This window comes from Carcharodon carcharias, chromosome 2, assembly GCF_017639515.1.
Source record: "Carcharodon carcharias isolate sCarCar2 chromosome 2, sCarCar2.pri, whole genome shotgun sequence".
In the NCBI taxonomy this organism is placed as follows: Eukaryota; Metazoa; Chordata; class Chondrichthyes; order Lamniformes; family Lamnidae; genus Carcharodon; species Carcharodon carcharias.
This window is the reverse complement of record NC_054468.1, coordinates 93,049,976-93,073,792: the sequence shown is the minus strand read 5'-3', so window position 1 is coordinate 93,073,792 and position 23,817 is coordinate 93,049,976. Positions and strand designations below refer to the sequence as shown.

The 23,817-nt window shown below is 42.0% G+C and overlaps 1 protein-coding gene across 4 annotated transcripts in view; it reads right to left on the bottom strand.

Moving 5' to 3' along the window:
• wdr33 (WD repeat domain 33) overlaps positions 1-23,817 on the bottom strand; it is a 119,803-nt gene that overhangs the window by 65,693 nt on the left and 30,293 nt on the right. For all 4 annotated transcript variants that reach the window (XR_005946082.1, XM_041213358.1, XM_041213370.1 and 1 more), the window contains exons 3-6: positions 9,494-9,562; positions 6,274-6,378; positions 4,829-4,924; positions 2,418-2,569 (exon numbers count right to left, since the gene is read on the bottom strand). Coding sequence is in view for 3 of the 4 variants with exons in the window: in XM_041213358.1 (XP_041069292.1) it covers positions 2,418-2,569; positions 4,829-4,924; positions 6,274-6,378; positions 9,494-9,562 (422 nt within the window). In the remaining variant the exon portion in view is untranslated. The remainder of the gene's footprint in view (positions 1-2,417; positions 2,570-4,828; positions 4,925-6,273; positions 6,379-9,493; positions 9,563-23,817) is intronic.

Below are 23,817 nucleotides of genomic sequence, written 5' to 3'. Positions count from 1 at the left end.
TGTACAAATGGACTCCAGAAGTTAACTAGAATAACCACAATGCTTTACATTGGAACCTCGATTATCCGCCAATGTGGGGTAGGAATCCCCCCAGCAGGAAATAGAAATTGGCAGACAATCGAACAGCCCCTTTTGCTTCGTTTGATACCAAGCTTTTTTTAAACTTCCAATTGATTTTAGATTAATTAATGAGGATTAATTAATTGCGTGCACAAGGCAGACCCACATTTTTGCATTTAAACATGAGTATCCTGAAATAAATACCAGCACATCAACTCCTGCTAGGGTCCCAGACCTGACGCCCTGATCCTTAATGGGCTCCCAGACCTGAAGCCCTGATCCTTAATGGGCTCCCAGACCTGAAGCCCTGATCCTTAATGGGCTCCCAGACCTGAAGCCCTGATCCTTAAGGGGCTCCCAGACCTGAAGCCCTGATCCTTAATGGGCTCCCAGACCTGAAGCCCTGATCCTTAATGGGCTCCCAGACCTGAAGCCCTGATCCTTAATGGGCTCCCAAACACAAAGCGCTGACTCACACTGTGCTCCCAGACCCAAAGTGTAATATTAGAATAGTAAATTCTACCGAGTACCAGTCATTCAGTACCTACTGATTCTATTGGTTCAAGAATCCAGAAGTTGTGAAAATTCTATTTAAGAATATTCCACTATTTTTTAATTAGAAAATTATGTATAACTAAATCAGGACTCCCATTAAATTTATAATTGGGAATAACTAAGTGTCTCGATGGCAGGTATGTCTATAATCGAGGTTCCACTGAGCTAAATAGAAAGTACTTAAGTTGCTGAGTTTCTACACTGCCAAGGATAGTGCATACACTGCCACATCCAGTGTTACCAACTAGATGAGTAAACAGTGACTGCACCTGCACTGTACAAATGTCAGCATGGCAGCTCTAGTATATAATGCTCCTTGGAATCCATATGCAAACGCTATCCAAAATGGCAGTAACGTTATATAGCTCCACGTATTTTTCTGATTTAAAACTTCCTATAAAGCACTTTTTACACAGCATTAACCCCAAGTAACATCTTTCATATAAGCGGGGACGAGGGAAGTTATAAAAGAATACCACATGTTAGATTGCAGAAATGGCATTGGAGAACAAGGTGGGCTAGGGGAAACAGGCCACTTGATTTCCTTGTTAAAATTTAACTATAATGTGATTGTGTATTTTAAAATCAGATAACCACAGTATCCTACTTTAAATGATTTTCTGACCTGAGAAGTGAAGGGTATCTGCAAAAGTGAACTCTAAAAGTGCAAGTGTCACATTGCAAGTATTTGATATTCAAAAGGTGCAGCTTAATTAGCCACACTCGGTGCAAGCACTTCAGTGTTACACATCTAGTTCTTCAACATTTCCAGCCACATCAACTTTACTAACAGTGGTGTATGCCGCTGCTGCTGCTACTTTACTGATATTTACCTTCTGGCTATTTACTGCACTATCTGTCTCTGGTTTGCTGCGCCAACACACCACAGCTCACCAATCAGAGCACAATCAGGATCTAGATTGGTATAAACCTGACACTGCAGATTTTAAAGAACAGCTTGAAACAGAACCCACTTCTAGGATCCACGGAAAATACCTTGCCTCAGCTAACTAGATTGTTTTGGCTCCATTTTCCAAATGGAAAGGCTTTAGAGTGATCTAATGCTACAATGTAGTTAGCCACAATACTGAAAAAAACCTGTGACATCACTTTCTCGATGTAATGGAAACCCAGATGAAATGGGATTAATTTAAACTTTTTTTAAACAGCTCTCCCTGCAAATGAATTCAACGTACGCGATAAGCAAAAGTTACAATCTGCAAAACCCGCCACTTTATTTACAATTTTGGTGTTGGAAATATTAAAATGGTTTTAAAATTTAATTTCTTTTTGAAGTTCTTCAATCTTGTTGCCACTGGATGTAGCTGAATGTCGGTGATCTAGTATTTATTTTTAATCCCTGCACAGATCACCACCATTGGGACTTCGCTGACCATTTTACTTCGGTGTTCAAACTGGCTTTATTTCTGAAGTTTTAACCTTTATTCAGTTTTAGAAAAAAAGGAAATACTTTATTTAAAAATGTAAAATCTTGCTTTACAAAGAACTCATAAAAGGAATACTTGTATACATTAGCACTGCAGCAAAATTCTGAGCAGTACAGCATACGGTCAACATCCACATTTCTCAAAAATGGCAACGTATCAATACCACACCATAGTTCTAGAGCAGACAATGTGGCACTTTGTGTAAAAGAGGAAACAAATGAAAATATTGAGCATAAAATGTGAAGCATTGCTCCCAGGGTCTCATAGAAACCATGCACAACTTCACCTAGAATACAATGAAATGACAATATAATTATACCAATCCCTATGGAAAACTGCATAGCATTAATCCACCTGGCCTCTCTAATCGCCTCCTTGTGAGCTTGGAACATCTTCACATTGTTCATGTTGGACTGCCAATACTTCACATATCCACCATGGTCAGCTGTCAGCATCCACATGTCATTATGAGACCAAGTCATGGCTCTAACTGGACTGTCATGAGCCTGTTGAGAAAAAAATGGTTACATTTTCAGATGTTCCATGTATGTTCATTTCCATTTCACATGCAAGTCTCATCCATAAACATTTTTTTTAAAGAAGGCATTAGTCAGATGTTTGCTTTGGGGAATATTTTTGCCTCCCCAGCACCTCCTATTCCAGGTCAACCAACTCATGAAGTTCTTTCGTTGCTCAATACAATGGTGTACATACTCTCACAGTTGCCCCTCCAGAGGCGTTTATATATGACAAATCTTGACAAGTACTTCAAATAGGGAGGTAAATCAGGCTGTTGCTCCTAAAGGAAAGGACACCCTCATCCAGGGTCAACAGTGATCATGGTAAAACTGGCAGAGCAGCCTACTAGTCTGTCAGTGGTAGTAAAGGTGTAACAGCACATTGTGAGGAGCTCAAAGTCAGTACCTTATGCAACTACTGCACATTAAGGCAAATCAACCAGAGCAATGACATCAAATCCCAGGAACAGTATGGGAATGTCTGGGCCACCTGTAGTAACTTTACATACAGCAGGCATACAGAAAGGAAATTCAATGCTTAAACAGGGAGCTAGTTCTATATGAAATGGGCAGATTGAACATCACTGCAAGAAACTGAGGTTGGGCCTCCAAAAACAACAAGAGAAATACCCAAAAGTGGCACATGAGAAACTTAAACCTGAGGAGTCAAAGTGGGGCAGTGATGGAGCTCAGCAAAAGGCTCTGGAAAGATAATCACACTGTTGAAGAGTACAGCTGATCTAATGGTGTTGAAATGATCCTACACAAATAGGTAGTCAGGAGACAGTTTATTGGTGTTTCTCTAATCTGACCTTTTGTGAAATGTGGTGATGGAACAATTCTATGATGAGGCAGAGTTGGTGTTGAAAATAGTAAAATCAATGTGATCTTCATTAATTTGGGTGATAGGAGCATTAAAGAAGGAAAAGGAATAGATGAGGTTGAGCCAATTAAATGAACCAAGAAACAGAAATGACAAAGCAATCAGAATAATAATAGCTCTGTTAAAAAGCACAATTTTGTGTCGAACATTTGGTCGAACAGGTTAAACACATAGGAATGAATGAAATACAATAGAAAAAAGTAACTCATTTCTAGAAAGCACTCTGGGACTCAGTATCAATTATTACATATCCTTATTACATTCCAACCAGGTTAATTGCAAAATGAAGAACTCAGCTCAACAGCAGAACTTCATTAAGGATCAGTATGTATAGAATGCAGTAGAATGTGAGTAATAGGATACAGAAAAAGACGTGGATGAATGTACTATTGAACAGTATCGGGAATTAAACAGTTCTGGATAGAAAGTCTTGGGGAAGAAAGCTAAAGAAGAAAAATGATGAATAAAGAAATCCTGAATCAAACAAACGAAATATAAATAACAGCATGATTTTAAATACAAAGAAAGAAAAAGTATACTGAAGCATGGGAAATGTGGATGTACCAACTGAATAGAAGAATAGGACAAGACCCTGAACCTCCCTTTGGGAGTGAGTAATCACATCCCAGTGAACAGTGATCACTATGGTCCGCAGAAACAAGAGCACTGCTAGCAATTATTATGATTTCAATAGGGAAGGTCTGATGGAGAGTGCACTCAGTCAACATCGTAGACTACAATACATGTGCACCGCCCATAAAGCCCCCAGACAGCAGGCTTTCAATCTCAGTTTGGACCATCAACAGGATGCCCCAGGATTAGACACAGCACCTTCAAAGAGCAATAGGGAAAACTAGAATGAGGAATCTCTCTGTCCTGCTTGCATGAGTGGAGTGGAACTGATTTTGGTGGCCTTGATTAAAGATTTGAGACAAATTGCTTAAGTGGCCAGGATACGACAGGTTTAAGGTGGATGGGGAGAGAGAAACTTCAGAAAAGGGGAGAAGTTACAAAATCCAAGTCAGCACAGAATCAAGAGCAATGTGGCTTCTAAGGAATACAGCTTAGAAGACAAATTATATACCACCAAAAGGATACCTCCTGAAGCAAGAAAATGAAAAAGACTCTCCCACACCTGTAGCAAATGAATGAGCATTTGCACCATCAGTTTGCCAATATAATCACATCTGTTGGTTACCTTGGTGACATTAGTTTTTGCTGTTAGGAATTTATCGCTACAACACAAATACTAGAGTTCTACAACGCCGTTCTCAATTGCCGTAGCAGGATAAACTATATTCTCTCTACCTCACACCCCTCCACCTGCCTCTCCCCATTTGGCATTGCACTGGAGACTCGCATACCTGTAAAATAGTTTCAAAGTTAAACGTAAGCCCATTCCAGAGAGTGAACTCGCCACTTGAAGCCCCGGTGACTAACCGTCTTCCTTCCGGAGTCCACTAAATACAGAACAAAAACAATTATTTCTATATTTAAATATATTAAGTACTCAGTGCAATAAATAGTGTTTACAGCTATCTCTCTGATGCACCGCACCAACAGGAAGAGGCATTGCAGTTCAAGGATTTCAAACATATTTTGCATATACAGCTTTTCTTGAGGCTGTTCAGCATTATTCTTGGGAATGGATGTATTTGAAACCAAATTGGTGCAAAGGGGAAATCTTGTCACTCCCAACAGTTTGCTTTATATAGTGCATTTAAAACAGTAAAAATGTCCCAAAGCACTTCAACTCACAAACACCAAAACCAATGCCTCAGGTAAAGCAAACACAATAGCAATAGTAGTTTACATAACAATCAACTCATGAAGGTCTTTGATTGCTCAATACAGTGGAGTTCACACTCCCACTGCTGCCTCTCCAGAGGTATTTGCACCTGATAAATTGTGGTTGCTTGAACTGCAAATGGCAGATGAGCAGCCAGTTTGGAGGCAAAGGTGTTTTTTTTGCCTATGTTAGTTGAACCCAGGTGCAAAGAACCTGAAAGAGAACAGGTTCAGGAGTTGAACTGGAATGGAATTCCCACTGCTCAAAACATCAATGATCTTGGTGAATCTTTCACAGTGTATCGACATTGTGCATAGAAGTAAGATGTTATGACCAAGAAATATAGCAAATGGTAGCATTGAAAGTAGCAAATGACAAAAAGATATAGAAAAAGATGACAAAAGATATAGAAAAAATAGCAATGACTGACAAGCACAATTAACATCAGTGCAGCGAATAAATAACTAAGGTAAAACGAATAATAGGAAGTAAATCCCAGTGATTTAAAGTGATGCTGAGCTTATACAAAGTGTTTGTGAGATCATGAGCATACAGATGTATCTTAACTGTGATCAGTGGTTCAGGAACAGTGGAAAAGATTGGGGCAGTAACAAAGAAAGTTCCAGATATGATAAGTGGCAAAAGCAGGTTATCCAATTTTGATTGGATAAAGATATGTGAGGTGGAGGGGTGGGGGGGGAGGAACTGAATGGAAGAGGCTTTTCCCCATTATACTTCATATTGCCAATGTCATTTACTAGTTCCACTACAACATTTTTGAATCAGAATATACAACCAAGCTTGATTCAAGTTCACCAATCCCTTCATTATAATGTGAGCACCAACACTGCCTTGACCAGCAAATGTTTCTTAGTCCCAAGCAGTGGGAATTGCAGCTGACATGCTTTTAAAAAGTGATTTAATTCCAGTTTAATAAACCAGTTTGGCACAAGGTCAGAAGATTCACAATATATTATCTACTTTAGTTTAACTTTTATTTACATTCTTTTGATTACTTACCCTGACAACAAACACAGGACACTTCACTTTATTGGTTGACGTTCTTACAAATTTTGTTGTTACAGCATTCATAGGATTTTGCAGCATTCCCATAGGTGGCACCAACTGGAAAACATTAAAGACACCATTAGGACCAGAGGTCAAGAACGGCAAAACTATCACCAAGTATGTTACATGGCAAGACCAACTAACAGCAGAGACATGAATAGAACCAAACAATGGTAAAGGTCAGTAAGCCAAATTAATCAGCACCAAGAAGCCAATCAACCCAACATCACAAACCAGATTACACCAAACCAACCTAACAGCACAACCAAAACAAAAACAGACCAACCCAACAGTCTAACTGAAATTAAGCCAAACCAACATAATACAGTGACCAGCATAACTAAATCCCGCACAGCCATGACTGGGGCTGGTCAATGAAGAGCCACATACGCCAAATTATCATCAGAACAAAACCAATGGAAAATTTTCATACCCCACTTTCTTCTATTTGCCTCTTCCCTATAAAGTATAATCTCCTGGACTATTACATTTATTTGCTGAAGTTCAAATGCTGAGTTTCTCTCACTAATTCTGCCAGAATGCTCAAGCATGTGTATGTTACTTAGTTCATTTTTTAAAATCCTACTTTTAACTCTCTTGGTGTGCAAGGGGGTGAGGAGGTTACATTCGTGCTAAGAAATTATTTCACATTGGGCTAGTCCCTGATGCAATGCGCAGCACTGTCCTAATCATACCCCTAGGACATTGTGCCACACAACCCATAACTGCACCGTGTTTGTTACACAGATGCCAAGTGCTGCTTTCCTCCTGAGCTCAGTTAAATCCAGAGCCTTTGTTCTTCCTTCAATCTTTTTCCTTTAATTCATTTACCTAATGTGGATGTCACTACCAAGGCCAGTATTCCTGTCCATCCTTCCTTGTCCTCAAGGAGGTGGTGGTGAGCCACCTTCTTGAATCACTGCAGTCCACATGGAGTAGGTGCACTCACAATGCTGTTAGAACCCAGTAACAGCAAAGGAATGGCAAAATATAGCTCCTTATGCAATTAGGAGAGGAACTTGTTCCCATGCATTTACAGCCCTGGTCCTTCTCGGTGGTAGAGGTTGTGGCTTTGGAAGGTGCTGTTGAAGAAGCCTTAGCTAGTTGCTGCAGGGGATCTTGTAAGTGGTAAACATGGTAGCCAGGGTACACCAGAGGTGGAGGGAGTGAATGTTTAAGATGGTGAATGGGGTGGCAATCAAGTGGGCACTTTGTCTTGGATGATGTCAAGCTTCTTGAGTGTTGTTTGAGCTACACTCATCCAGGCAAATGGAAAGTATTCCATCACTCTCTTGATTTGTGCCTTGGGGAATAAAGAGATGAGTCACTCAGTATCTGTGGCTAGTCAGTGGTAACCCCTTGAATGTCGATGTTGGGGGAAATTGACGATGGTACATGCATTGAATTTCATGGGGAGGTGGCAAGGTTTTCTATTGTTAGAGATGATCATTACCTGGCACTTGTTTGGCATGAATGTTAATGGTCACTGATTAGCCCAAGTGTGAATATTATCTAGGACTTTCAGCTTGTGGGCAGGGACTGCTTAACTATCTGAGCAGTCACAAATGGAAGTAAATACCTGCAACCATCAGGTAAGCATCTCCACTACTGACTTTACATTGGAGGGAAGCAGCTAAAGATGCTTGGGCCTACGACACTGCCTTGAAGAACTTTTGCACCGATGTCCTAGGCGAAGATGATTGGTCTCCAACAGCCAAGAGCACCTTCCTTTGTACTAGATAGGACCCCAGCCAGTGGAGCGATCCCCTGCTTAACACCTACCTCACTGCCTGAACTTCAATTTTACTTCTGCTTCTTGAAAGGGAAGTCACTGGCACATCACTTCCAGAATTTAGTTCTTCTGTTCATGTTTGGATCAAGGTCTGGAGCTGAAAGCTCCTGGTCAAATCCAAAATGAGTGTCACCAAACCGCTTACTGATGAGCAAGTGCTGCTTTACAGCATTGTAAATGGTACTTCCATCATTTTGACCGAGTGTAGGCTGATGGGAGGGAATTGACCAGGTTGGATTTGTCCTGCTTTTTGTGGCAGGACCTACCTGGAAAATTTTCCACTTTGTCAAATCAATCTCAGTGTTCAAACTGTACCTAAAAAAAGCTTGGCTAGGGGCATGGCTAGTTCTGGAGCACAAGTCTACAACACCATAGCCAGGATGAAATTAGGGCCCGTAGCCTTTGCTGTGGCCGATATGCTCAGCCATTTCTTTATATCACATGCTCTTCTACACTCCTCATTGAACCAGGGTTGGGACCCTAATTGATAATGGCAGTGAAAAGTACCACTGCCATGACATTACAAATTGGTGCAGATTACAATTCTGCTGCTGATGATCCACAGCACCTAATAGATGTCTAGTTTCAAGCTGCTAGATCTGTTCTGAATCTATTCCATCTAGCACAGTGGTAGTGTTACACAACACTTGAAGGGTACCCTCAGTGTGAAGATGGTTCCACCACAAATACTATCATGGACAGCTGTATCTGCAATAGGTAGATTAGTGAGGATGAGGTCAAATAGGTTACTTCCTCACTATGATTCTCTCGCCATCTGCCACAGGCCCAGTCTGACAGCTATGTCCTTCAGGACTCAGCCTTCTCGGTTGCTAGTGGTACTGCCGTGTCACGGTAATGGACACTGAAGTTCCTAACTCAACATATTCTGTGTCCTTTCTCTCTCCAGTGCTCCTTCAAAGTGGTGTTCAACATGGAGGAGAACTGATTCATCAGTTGAAAGATGACAGTAGGTGATAACCAGCAGGAGGGTTCCTTGCCCATATCAGACCTGATGCTTGCCTGTCTCTCTGAAGTATTTTTAATGTAAGCTGTGTTCTTTCTTCAATCTAATTCAAAGCTAGTAACCCTAAGAATGCCTTAGTTTGATTTATTTTCCATCAAGCCAATTTTTTTCCAAGTAATTTATTTGAATTACATATACAAACAGAACCATATTCATGAAACAAAAGTTCACTACAAGCAGCATCCAGCTGTTCTGCTATGTAACATACAAAAATAAAACTACAATGTCATTGCCACTAAGATGGAACCAAACTGAAGTGACATACAGCACCACCAGCAAAACTAAGCCACCCAACAGGAGCAGCACATTAAATTAACACAGTGAATTTACAAAGGCTTTGCGTTTGAGATGCTTACATCATTATAATAAGCTGAATCTGGCTGGATTGCTCGAAGGTCTCTGTGATCTCTCTGCCAAACTCGATTCTAAAATTGAAGATAAAAAAAAATCACCAAATGAAGAACCAGGCAATAAAAACTATTTACATACTCATTAGATATGTTAAGAGACAAAATAATGCATAGTTATGATCTTACACACAATGCTTTGCCATCACACTCAGTATTAAATGATGTGTTACACCATACATAAACCAGTCTTCTTGAATGACCCTAGTTCTATATTTGCATATTGCCTTCAACACTTTCATTTGCCCCACAATACTAACGTTAATTTCCAATACTCGTTCCTGCCAGCAGACATGCCACACAACATAACATATACCTCTCATTCTTAAAACTAATTCACCACCAACATTTATTCCAATTTGAAAGCTTTCACTCAGTATTATATTCTGGCAGATTAAAGGAACATATAACCACCAATGCAATGTTAACAGTGATACCACAGAGCTGTTCCATTCAGTGTTGCAACATTTATTCAAGGTACTTCTCAACTTGCTTCAAACAAGAAGATTTAAGTGATCATCCCAGTGTACTTTTTCCCTAAATTCCATTGTTCTAGACTTCTTCCTTCTGGTTGCTGGGTCTAAACTGTGTTGAAAAAAATGAATTTTTCTGTAATTTAATCATAATCCCCAAGTCGCAGTGTGTGAAGGCAAGATTGAGCCCAAGTAGTCCGAACAAGTATGGAGACTCCTTGACTCTGGAGACAATTGTCAGCCTGGTGAAAAATCTCAGGCCCCAGTGCTCACTATGAAGTTAATTCAGGAAATGCAGGTACATTCTGGTCAACAGAGGCACAACAGTGAGGGAGACTGACTCAACAGGCTTGAGCCAGAAACAAAAAATGGCAACATAAATGGCAATAACAAAATACACTATTCCTAAATTTTCTGTTCCTTTTACATTAATGGAATGAAAAACAGGCTTTGCAGCTTCTCATTCCAATGCAACATTCAGGGAGGTGCTGAAATTGCTAAACGAGGAAGGTCCTTGTACTCTCGGAACTAGCTGGTCTCAAGGCAGCATTAGAACTGCTTCATTCGTCCTGGGTTTGTGGAAGGAGATATGGGCAGGGGGAGTGAGGAAGATAAGGCAGAAAAAGGAATCAAACAACATTCTTCCCTAACTGTGGCCCTTGGATTCAAGTTGGCTGAAGTGGATGTTACACAGGCACAACTGGATTCAACTGTGATGCCTTAATTGATCAATTTGGTAACATACACTACTTGATCTTACATCTCTCTCTCTCTTTTTATGGCTGATATAGATATGGAGCAACAAGTATAATTTTACATTCTGGTGGTTAAAGGTGGATATTTCGTTAGAAATAGCGAAGTACACCATTATGACGTATCTCTCCTGCGCGTGAATCAGACATTGACTTGTTACATGATTGATTGTCTATTCTGAGTGACCAGAGTAGCACAATGAAGAGCTTTTAATTGTTCAATTGTGCATCACTTTTCTGCATCTGCCATGGTTTGTGCAGATATGGTTTAAGGTTGCCCATGAGTTTCGCGGAACAGCAAAGCCAGTGATATTCTGCACCAGGTCTTTCACAGGATGTTGTTTTGTGAGACCTTGTGAACTCCTTTCAGCTTTCCAATGAGAAAGGATTGAAGTCACATCGTTGAAGGTTAAGCCTGTGGGTCTAAAAGGGCTCAAGTGACTTCAGGCAGCGCTTAGGGACGTTGTTGAGGCCTTGGTGGATGGGAAGATGTTTGTCTTCCTTGATTCATTGGGCTTGCTGGAGGGTTGCAACATTGAAACAAGTGGATGCGGGAGCAATGTGCAACAGCTCGGCAGCCTGGGTGTTGGATGCAGCTTGAGGGCTCCAGTAAAATACAGCATTAAAGAATTCAGTTGGACATCAGCAAGTTGAGTGTGGCTACTTTTCATCCATCCCTGTGTACAGTACTCTACTCAGCTACCAAGTACACAAGGGCTATCAGTGATGTCCAAAGCACTGATGCTGATGTTCTCCAGCTTGTGCTTACCAATATTTGGACCAGCTTGACCAGTTTCGTTTTGGTGGCTACCTTCTTCAGGTGGTTAGTGTGCAGTCCATCCAGCTTCACTCCGAAATAGGTCAGAGTGAAGTCATGTCTGATAGTATTGCCACAGGTGGTCACTTTCAGAGTGCACACAGTGTTCCTGTTATCCAGATAGAACACAGCGACTGTTGTGCAGTGGAGCATTCATTGTTCTCTGGTGTTTAGCTCTTTGTACAAGATAAACTCAAGGTGGCAGAAGGTGACTGCTTGCGTTGCCAGGGCATGACTTCATTGGCAGCATGTTATCCGCAGAGGCACTGAGGAGTATCAGTACAAATACTAAGCCTTGTGGAAGCCTGCTGTTAAGGAACTGAGGCAAGCTGACTTTGTCACACAAATAAACACTTTGTCTATTATTCAGCATTGCCCATTGCTTGTGCAGTGTTTTGAGGTGAGGATGATCCTCGCAAATTTCAGCATCAGTCCTTTAATGCAGGCCATGTTGCAGGCTGATAACAGGTTTACAAAACCTGCAGCATTGGATTTCCCTGAAATCTGACCTCAGTTGGTATTGCAAAGGCCTGTTGCAGTTGCCAGAATCAGTGGCCACTCGCTCAACAAAACAGCTGATTCTCCAGAGGGTACATTCCAGGAATTTATAGGTCATCCAGTGTGAAAATCCACAAAACCCCATCTGTGCAATTATACAATCGCCACAACCAAGCACAGATTTGTAGCTGTCATCCTCCATCCGATTATTATTTGTTGAAATGTTGCAGTGGGGAGGAGTTGAACAGAGTCTACAAGGTTAACTACAGGAGGAAAGGAAGCAGAAGAACACAGCAGCTACTCCAGACCATTCTAGGCCACAGCTAAGAAGCAGTTCTCTTATTAACTGCAGCAAGAGAGTTGGTAAGAGAGAGAAGGAAAATATCTTGGATAGACAAAGGAAATATTAATCTGAATAGGTCAGATTAAATCTGCAGTATTTAGTGATAAAGGTTTTAATCAGCTCCCTCAATATGAAGAAAACTGAAAATTTGGATTTAAGAGGTATTGCACCTCAAGTACACCATGATTCCAGGAAGATCAAATCAGGAAAGACAGAACTTTAGAATGCTACAGCACAAGAGGTTGCTTGGCTGTACCAGCTGTCTTAAAGAACTATCAAACTTTCCAATTCATCCCCTGCCTTTCCCCACCAAGTATCTATCCAATTCCCTTTGGAAAGTCATTGTTGAACCTGCTTCTGGCGGTGCATTCTAGATCATCATAACTCAATGCATAGGAAAAATGTTTCAACTTGCCTCTACTTCTTTTGCTAATTGTCTCATATCTGTGTCCGCTAACCCTTTTTAAATTACTAATCCTTCTGCCACTGGAAACAGTTCCTACTTATTTACTCTATCAAAGCCAGTCCTGATTTTGCACAACTCTTAAAATCTCCCCTTAACCTTCTCTGCTCTAATCAAGGCTGACATTCCAGTGCAGTACAGTGGGAAAGCTGCACTGAGGAAGGTGTCGTACACGACTTTGGTGTCACGTTTGATCTCAAGATGAACTTCCGACCTTATATCGGTGCCATCAATAAGACTAATTTCCTCCTCCATAACATCGCCCAACTTTGCCTCTCAGCTCATCTGCAGCTGAAACTCTCATTCATGCCTTTGTTACCTTTAGACATAGCACTCCTGGCTGGTCTCCCATATTCTGCCCTCCATAAACTTGAGGTCATCCAAAACTCTGCTGTTAATGATTTAACTCTCAGCAAGTCCCACTTCGCTGTTACTCCTGTGCTCACTTACCTACATCAGCTCCAGGTCAAGCAATGTCTTGATTCTAAAATTCTCATCCTTGTTTTCAGATCCCTCCATGACCTCAGCTTTCCCTATCTCTGCAATCTTCTCCAGGCCCACAACTGAGATATCTGCGATCCTCCATATCTGGCCTACTGTACTTCAATTTTAATCAATCCACCATTTGTGGCCACGCCTTCAGTTGCCAAGGCTGAAAGCTCTGGAATACACCCCCTACTCCTCTCTGCCACTCTATCTCACTTTCTTCTTTTAAGATAGTCCTTAAAACCTCTCATTAACCAAGCATTTGGTCATCTGACTACATTTTCCTTCTGACTTCTAAGAAAGAGGAGTTGACCACACAGCCCATTGCACCTGCTCCACCATTCAATATAATCATGGCTAACCTTGGGCTTCAATATCATTTTCCCACCCAATCCCCAGATCCCTTCATTCCACTAGAATCCAAAAATCTGTCTATTCCAGCCTTAAATGTATATATTTCTCATCTCAGTCTTAAAAGGGAGACCTCTTATTTTTAAGCAGTGTTCCCTAGTTCTAGCCTCCCCACAAGTAGAAACATCATCCTGGTAGCTACCCCTGTCAAGTCCTTTCAGGATCTCATAATACACCTTCCTTGGTCATCAGGTCCTGGACTGGGACTTGAACCTGGAGCTTCTTGCTGAGAGACAAGGACACTACCCAGGATGCCACAAGACCTCAGTGTCATATTTGTTTTATAATGCTCCTGTGAAGCAGCTTGGGCTGTTTCATTACATGAAAGATGCTAGATAGATACAAATTGTTGTAAAAGATCTCATGGCAATATTTCAAAGAACAGCAGGGGAGTGATCCCTAGCGTCCTGACCAATATTTATTCCTCAATCAACATCACAAAATCAGATTATCTGGTCATTATCACACTGGCACACGTGGGAGCTTGTTCTGTGCAAATTGGCTACCTTATTTCCTATATTGCAACAGTGACTACACTTCAAAAGTATTTAATTGGCTATAAAGCACGTCCAATGGTTGTGAAAAGTGTTACATAAAGGCAAAAGCAAAAAACTGCGGATGCTGGAAATCCAAAACAAAAACAAAAATACCTGGAAAAACTCAGCAGGTCTGGCAGCATTTGCGGAAAGGAACAGTTCCTTTCCGCAGATGCTGCCAGACCTGCTGAGTTTTTCCAGGTATTTTTGTTTTTGTTTTACATAAAGACAAGTTCCGCATGCCTAGTACCATTTTAGAAAATCTCTGCACTCTCTCTAAGGCTTTGCAAGCCTTCCTATAGTGTGAATGGCAGCCTGGTTCTGCACATGGCTGCAAAACAGGCCCAAGACAGACATGATGGTACTCAAAGTTGAAACCATTCAGCATCAACAACATTGGCACAGGAAATGGATATGGCCACATAATATGTGAAAATAAAACATTAGGAGTAACAAAAATTGGAATAAGCAGGCCACTCGTCAAAATAAATAACGCATTGGATGAACATTGGAATATTCAGTGACCAAGTGGGCCAATGCACTCTGCTCAATTTCAACTGGACAACTGAGGTCAGAATGTGGGAGACCAGTCAGGAGTGCTATGTCTAAAGGTGACAAAGGGATGAATGAGGGTTTCAGCTGCAGATGAGCTGAGACAGGCAAAGTTGGACGATATTATGGAGGAGGCAATTAGTCTTAGTGATGGCATAAAAGGTCGGAAGCTCAACTTGAGATCAAATGATTAGGGCAGGGTAGCCCTTCATGCCTTAGTGAGCATTCCCAATAGCATTCTGCCTGCCCATTGAACAGCGGAAGCACAAAACGAGGCAGGTTGAAGATCAGGTATAATAAACCTGGGATGCATCATCAGTTGAGGGAGGAAATGATCACACAAAGCAAATACAATGCAGGATGTAAGTATAAATAGGGCAGGGGAATGATCTTTTGGGAAAAAAAAGTTTTATCTAACACTGACACTGGGGAAAATACTTCAGAATTAGAATCATAGGGTATAAAAAGTGTGTTTGATTTGACTAGAAGATTAAATATTAAAAATCTGCAACAGGAAATCCAGTCACCTCAAACTCATGCACTTCCAGTTCTAACGGAGGTGGGGCAAAGGTTGAACGACCAATACACACTCAGGATATTGGCGGCCAGTGAAATCTTTTAAGGAGTGTGCATGTCTCCATTTTAATAATGTTCAATACTCTTGGCCAGGTTTCTGGGGAAAGCAACCCCACCTCCATGATCTACACCACCCACCCTAACAATCGTTGACCCCATCTTTGACCCAACCCCCACCTCTCCCCATTGCTCCCACTGAGGGACGATCTCTGCCTCAAACCATTAACCACACTTGCTCTTGTGCTGCAGCACTATGTCGCAGGATTTCCCCACCAACAGACAGCCAAGCCTGTCAAGAAAACTAGAGAATCCGATTTAAAAAACATCATGCCATAGAGTTAAAACTTCACAGCATTTGTGGAAACATGGACTTTTGGGTTTTCTGATCATAACTCATCCCTGCTGACCCTAGGGAATATCAGGAACAAAGGCTCTTACAGCACAAAAGATGGCCATTAAGCCCACTCCACTCCACTGTATGCACAACATTGTTGAGCACACAGCACAGTAAGATTTCTAACGTGCTTTGTGAAATACAGGACAATAAAGGGTTCTTACAGAATTTAAAACCACAAGATGATAGTTCCTATATCTTCCAAGATAACCAGTTATATTAGAAGTGAGAATTCTTGTATCTACAATGCACCTTAACTGATGAGAAAAATAAGGTTCCTTTATCCAGACTGTGAACCAAGAAACAGTTTTCTATATCTCAAGAAGCTATCTTCAGACTTACTGGTTAGGTCTCAATTGGAGTTTTGTATCCAATTACAAGCACCAAACTTTAGGAAGGACGTCAAGGGCTATAGGAAAAAAGAGCAGGGAATGGGCTAGTGTCTAGCTCATTCAGAAAGCCAGGACAGGCACGATATGCCAGTTTGCCCCCTTCTGCACTGTAAGATTCTATGACTTTATGGCATAGATGTGCCTGCAGAATACCATCTCAGTGACAGAAACACTTCACTTCACATCCAAAGAATGTCTTTTTGAAAGCAAAGTCACTGTAGGCAACACACAGCTACCAATTTGCACACAACAGGTTCCCAGAATTGCAAATGAGATAAATAACTGGTTGCGAAAGCAAAATGCTGGGAAATAAAAATAGAAAATACCAGGCCAGGCAGCATCAATAGAGAAACTGGATTCATGTTTTAATAACTTGCATTTACATATCACCTTTAACATGGTAAAAACATCCCAAAGTATTTAATTAGAGAGCTATCAAACAAAATTCAACACCAATCCATTAAAGAAGTATTCAGAAAACCTTGGCTAAAGCTAGCTTTTAAGAAGCAGCTTAAAAGGAGAGATGGAGATAGAGAGGCACTGAGACTTAGTTTGGAAATTCCAAGGTTTAGGGCCCGGGAAGATAAAGGCACAGCCACCAACAGCTGAATAATTCAAGGGCACAGAGTTCTCAAAACAGTTGCAGGGCTGGAAAAGACTGGAGATAGAGAAGGCCAAGGGAAGAGGGATTTGAAAACAAGGATGAGAATTTTAAAATCGGGTCATTAACAGACCAGCAGCCAACATAAGTCAGCAAGCATAGGAGTAATGGGGGAAAGCGGCCTGGCACCAGATGAGATATGAACAGCAGTCTTGTATGAGCTGAAGTTTATGGAAGTGTGAGAGATGGAATGTCAATCAGGAAAGCATTGGTTTCGTCAAGTCAAGAAGCAACAAAAGCATGGATGAGTTTCAGCAGCACAGATGAGAGCTTCAGCAACAGAAGACCTGAGGCAGGAGCATACATTACAGAGGTGAAAGTCAGCAGTCTTGTTGATGCAGTAGGTATATGGATAGAAAAGCAGCTTAGGGTCACATAGGATGTCAAGGTTACTAACAATCTAGTGGAGTCACAAAGACCAGGTAGATGGCTGGAGTTTTCTTTTATTCAATTATGGGATGTGGGTGTCCCTGGCTAGGCCAGCATTTATTGCCCATCCCTAATTGCCCTTGAGGTGGTGGTGAGCTGCCTTCTTGAACCACTGCTGTCCATGTGGGTAGTTAGGGAGAGAGTTCCAGGATTTTGACCCAGCGACAGTGAAGGAACTGCAATATATTTCCAAGTCAGGATGGTGAGTGGCTTGGAGGGGAACTTCCAGGTGGTGACGTTCCCATGTATCTGCTGCCCTTGGCCTTCTAGATGGTAGCAGTCACAGGTTTGGAAGGTGCTAAGGAGCCTTGGTGCTACAGTGCATCTTGTAGATGGTACACACTGCTGCCACTGTTCGTCAGTGGTGGAAGGAGTGAATGTTCGTGGAAGGGATGCCAATCAATCGGGCTACTTTGTACTGGACAGTGTCGAGCTTCAGTACTGTTGCAGCTACATTCATCCAGGCAAGTGGAGAGTATTCCATCACACTCTTGGCTTATACCTTGTAGATTGTGGACAGGTTTTGGGGAGTCAGGTGGTGACTGCCACAAGATTAGCGGGGACAGGAGGAAAAGATTCTTCAGCCAAAGGGTGATGGGTGTTTGGAATTTACTGCCTGGTTTGGTGGTGGAGGCAGAAACACTAAATTCATTTAAAGGGCACCTGGATCTGCACCTAAAGTGCTGTAACCTGCAAGGCTACGTACCAGGTGTTGGAAGGTGGGATTAAAATGGGCAGCCAGTTTATTTTTTTCTTTTTCAGCCATGTGCTGTAACTTTCCTATGGATTCCTAGCCTCTGGCCTGCTCTTGTAGCCACAGTATTTATGAGGCTAGTCCAGTTAAGTTTCTGGTCAATGGTAACCACCCCCCCCCCAGGATGTTGATAGTGGGGGATTCGGTGATGGTAATGCCATTGAATGTCAAAGGGCAGTGGTTATATTCTCCCTTGTTGGGGCTGGTCATTGCCTGGCACTTGTGTGACGCAAATGTTATCTGCCACTTGTCAGCCCAAGCCTGGATATTGTTCAGGTCTTGCTGCATTTGGACATGGACTGCTTCAGTATCTTAGGAATCGTGAATTGTGCTGAACACTGTGCAGTCATCAGCAAACATCCCCATTTCTGACCTTATAATGAAGCAGCTGAAGATGATTGGGCCAAGGACACTACCCTGAGGAACTCCTGCAGTGCTGTACTTGAACTGAGATGATTGATCCCCAAAAACCACAATCATCTTCCTTCGTGCTAGGTGTGACTCCAGCCAGCCGAGAGTTTTCCCCATGATTCCCGTTGACTCCAGTTTTGCTAGGGCTCCTTAATGCCACACTCAGTCAAATGCTGCCTTGATGTCAAGGGCAGTCACTCTCAGTGGCTAGAGAACAGAGATTCTAACGGGTACAAGGATTTGGTCTTCCAGATAGTTAGTTGGGAGGATACTTCTGCTCATCCAAGGCTGGACTTTGGACAAGCAGCATGATTAATTATAAACAGTACAAGGACTGAGAGAGATGGTGGAGAGATAGACCTGGGTATCATCAGCATACAATTGGAATCAGATGACTTTCTTTTCCAGATGATGTGACCAAGGAGCAGCACATACCTGTAGAAGAGAAAAAGCAGGGGTACCAAAGTTAGAGTCCTACAAGACTCCAATCGAAACCACGCAGCCACGGAAAGAGAAGCCATTGCAGGTGATTCTCCGGCTATGATTTGAAAGAGTAGAACCAGCCGATGGCATCCCACCCAGATGGACATTGGAGGAGAGGCATGGGAGGAGTATGGTGTGGTCAACTATGGCAAAAGCTGCATAGAGGTCAAGAATGGGGAGGGGGGATAGTTTGCCATGGTCACAGTCACACAAAGTCATTTTCAGGTCAATAACTTTGTCGGACCTGGAAGAATAGAAGCAGTAAGAGGTGCGTGAGAAGGAAAGGACACCAGGGAAGGTATGTTATAGGGTGGAAAACAGGAGTGATTAAATGACGAAAGGAAAGGTTGTAGTGGTACATGAAGCAAAAGAGGAGTCCAAAGGAGCCCTAAATAGCAGAACAATTACCAGCACCTGTTTGAAAAATAGAAAGGGTATTATTGTTGAGTATCAAAGGCTATAAAGTGCCTCATCAGAAGCATCTGTTGAACTTTGCTGGAACAGTGTAGGAAGCAGAGGACAGAAAAAAAAAAGACTTGCACTTATATAGTGCTTTTCACCAGACATCTCAAAGCACTTTACAGCCAATGAAGTACTTGTGAAGTAGTCACTGATGTGACATAGAAATTGCGACAGCCAATTTGCATACAACAAACTCCCACAAACAGCAATGTGATAACGCCCAGGCATTCTGTTTTTGCAAAGTCGACTGAGGGATAAATATCGGCCAGGACACCAATGGTAACTCCTCTGCTCCTCTTCAAAATAGCACCATGGGATCTTTTACACCCACCAGCAGAGCCTCAGTTCAATGTCTTATCCGGAAGATGATAACACCAACAATGCTGCACTCCCTTAGTACTGCACTGGAGTGTCAGCCTTGACTTTTGTGCTCAATTTCTCAAGTGGGTCTTGAACCCACAACCTCTGACTCAGAGGTGAGCATGCTACCAACTGAGCCACAGCTAACACAGAGGTTCGAATGGGATTGGGACAGAATTAAAATGGCAAGCAACCACCAACTCAAGTTCACACTTGCTGACTGAATGGGTGATTGCTTTCAGAAACACCTCCAATCTGGATTTGGTTTTCAAAATGTAGGAAAGAGCACATTATGAGCAGCAAATGCTAAACTGAAATAAATACAAGCAAATTACTTGCATCTGGAAGAAGTGTTTGGGGCCCTGGACAATAAGAAGCGGAAGTGGTGAAAGAGGAAGTGCTGCATCTCCTGCACTTCCACAGAAGATGCCATGGGAAGTAGGTGGGTGTTGGGGATGATCGAAGAGCGAACCAGAATGTTGCAAAAGAGGAGAAGATGGGTTTGATTATGGTATAATGCTGGAGGTGACAGAGGATGATCCATTGAGTATGGAGGCTAGTGGGTGGGAGGACAAGGTTTATCCTATCATGGTTTGTCGAGGATGGTGAAAGATATGAGGGCCTTGTCAACCACAATGGAAGGGGCATTGTTGGTCGAGGAGAAAGGCATTCTGGAAGCATTGGTAGGAAAGTAAGTACGGATGCAACAAAGGCACAGGGAGAATGGGATAGAATTCTTACAGAAAACAGGATGGAAGTGTAACCAAAGTAGCTGTGGAGGACTCTGGGCTTATAGTAGATATTGAGTGACAGCCTATCCCCTGGAAGGGAACAGTTGGAGATGGACCTCAAGGCAAAGGATGAAGTTTTTCAGGAAGCAGTGCCAATGTATTCAATGTACCAAAAAAGTGAGGGATGAAAACAGAATAGAATAGGAACAAAATGTTTTATGTATGCCACGAAAAGGCAGACATAGCTAGAACGCATACTAGTTGGCATAGCAATACTTATTTGGAAGAAGCGAATTAAGTCCAAGGAGAAGTGTTTCAATGCAAGAATAAGTACGGTCAGGTGGAGGAGGGTGGATGGGAACTGACTGAGCCTCCATTCATGGAAGAAGCAAAGGGCTTACAAGGGATGAAGGTGTAGAGGGTTTAGACGTCCATGGTGCAAGAGACACATTTAGGGCCAGGAAGCTGGAAACTCACATAACGTATTGGAAGTGTCATTGGTGCAGGTCAGAAGACTCTGGGAAAGGGAAAAGTAGAGTTGAAATAGGAATCAGAGTCATTTATGGCACAGAAGCAATGTTTTCCTTGTGGCAAGAACAGGCTGAAATAATGAGTCTATTAGAATAGCCCCATTTGTGACCTTTGGATGGAGGTAGAAGCTGGCTGTGTAGGGTTAGGATGACTACAAATTTGGAGGTCAAGCAAAAATCTCCCAAAAAGAGGTCAGTGAAAGTTTGGAAAAGGATTGTTTGGTGTTCGATGATCATGGGGCTGGTAGATGGAGGTGTTGCAGGGTTGTCATTCAGTATCTGCAAGGTAGAGGCTAGCTCACCAAACAGCCACAAAGCCACCCTTGTCAACAGGTTTAATGACAATGTCAGGTCTGGACCTGTGAGAACAGAGTGCTGCAAGTTTACAGGAAGATAGTTTTTCTATTCCCCTTACTGTAACCTGAGATAGGTGATGTTATGTGGCAGTTCCCAATGAGATCATTAAGACAGAGTATGAGGCTAGATGTGAAACACAAATTCTGAGAATGGGAGAAAGATGCAGTAGGAAGGCTCAAGGCAAAGTTGGTACACAAGCAGAAGATGAAGATCTCAGTGTCGTATCAAGTTTGAAGTTCATTGAGATGGGCGCTTAAGGGGATGAAGCTGAGGGCTTGTCTGAGGACCGATTGTGTTCAGAGATGGCAAGATCAGAGGGGAGAGTGTAAACATGGCAAAGGGTGATATTGGAAGGAGAGATGGAGGTCAAAAGAAAATGAAGGAGAAGGATTTGGAGAGGCTTTGGTATCTAAGAGTTGTCAAAGCTGAAGTAAAAGCAAGTTCTTTGTTAAAGTACCATCCGAGGCAGAGGATAAAATGGAACTGTGGATGACAACTTTGAAACAGAAGAGAAAAGTCAGGAGCATGCAGGTGGCGAAGCATGGCATTAAATGTGGAGTTCCGTAAGTGGTGAAAGCAGTTGATAAGGAACTGGTTAATCTGTTTTGGTGGTGTGGGTTAGGCAAGGGATGTTGAGCCAGGACAATGAAGAGCTCCCTACTCCATATCTGAAGTGTGTCATGGGATCTTTGCGCTTTAAAAACACTCCTGCAACACCAAAGGCGGGTTCCAAATTAACAATGGCTTGATCCACCACTTAGAAAAAAATTACATTTATACAGTGCCTTTCATAGCCACAGGACGGCCCACAGCACTTTACAGCCAATGAGGTGCTTTGAAAGTACGGTAACGGTTGTATTGTAGGGGAGGCACTAGTCAATTTATGCACGTCAAGCTACTTCAAACAGCAATATATGACCTGACTAGATAATGTTTTGTGTTGACTGACAGATAAATATTGGCATGATATTGGGGAAGCTCCACCTGCTCTGCTTCAAGTAGTACCATGGGATCTTTTACATCCACCTCAGAAAGAAAAGACCTCATTTCTAATGTTTCATCTGAAAGGTGGCACCTCCAGCAGCACAGCTCTCCCTCAGCACCATACTACACTAGAGTATTAGCTTAGATTTTTGTGCTCAAGACTCTGGAATGGGACCCAAAACTAATAGTTCTTACTCCACTTGGCTGACAGGTGCAGTTTTTAAAAAAAATACATTTTAAAAACTGCTTCAAATGCATATTCAAGTGCATTTTTTTTTAAATATTCGGTTCTTATTGTAGTCCCCTTTCCAAAAATCTGGCAGCAGTGTCAATTCACCAAACTTGATACTCTCATGAGATTGAGTTCTGTGCATCTCTTTCACAAATACGCAGTTAGGCATTTTCCAGTGGTCTGTAGCATCAGCTCTTTTCACCCAAGCTGTACAGCAAAAAACAAGCCACATAAGCAGCAAATATTTTGTTATATTTATTTCTGCCTGTGACTTGGTAAGCTGACATATACTTCTGTTTGAATATCCCAACTATTGTCTTTTCTTTATCTACATCACCTCCTACTCAACTACACCTCCTTATTGACTGTGTCCACTCAGCCTCAAATACAAGTTAAATCTAATTCACAAAATTTGTGCCTTTTGCTTTTGAATATCTAATATGCAACAAACAAATTGGTTTTAGAAATTTTTTAAGCTTGTCACAGATCATAAAATACCCTTTTACACATTTAATTAGCATCTTAAAAGAAAAAGATTAGAAACAAAATGATAACTACAAACGTGTACTGGTGCGTCTAGGTCATAACATTAAATTTTCAATTAGAAAATATGACTTTCTTAGAGGTACACAAGATCCTTAACACAATTACGAAAAATAAGCCTAAAACAATAGCGATACAGGTCAGAAAGTAATTGTGTTTATTCATGGGATGTGTTTGTCACAGGCAAGGCTGGCATTTATTGCCCATCCCTAAACACCCCTGAAAAGGTGGTGAACGCCTTTTTGAACTACTGCAGTACATGAAGGTACTCGCACAATGCCCTTGGGGAAGGAATTCCAAAATTTTGACCCAGCCACGAGAGAGTGATATATTTCCAACTCAGGATTGTGCACAACTTGGAGCAAAACTTGTCAGTGATGTTCCAAGTGTAAACTGCCCTTGTCCTTCAAGGTGATAAAAGTCACAGGCTTGAGAGATGCTGTTTAAAAAGCTTTTGCAAATTACTGCAGTGCAACTTGTAGATGGTGTACACTACAGGCAAGGTGCACTGGTGGTGGAAGGGCTGAACGCTTAAGGCTATGAATAGGGTGCCAAAGGGGCTGCTTTGCCCTGGACGGTGTCAAACTAAGAAGCTGTCTATATCCATCACACTCCTAATTTCTGCCTTGTAGATGGGGGAACG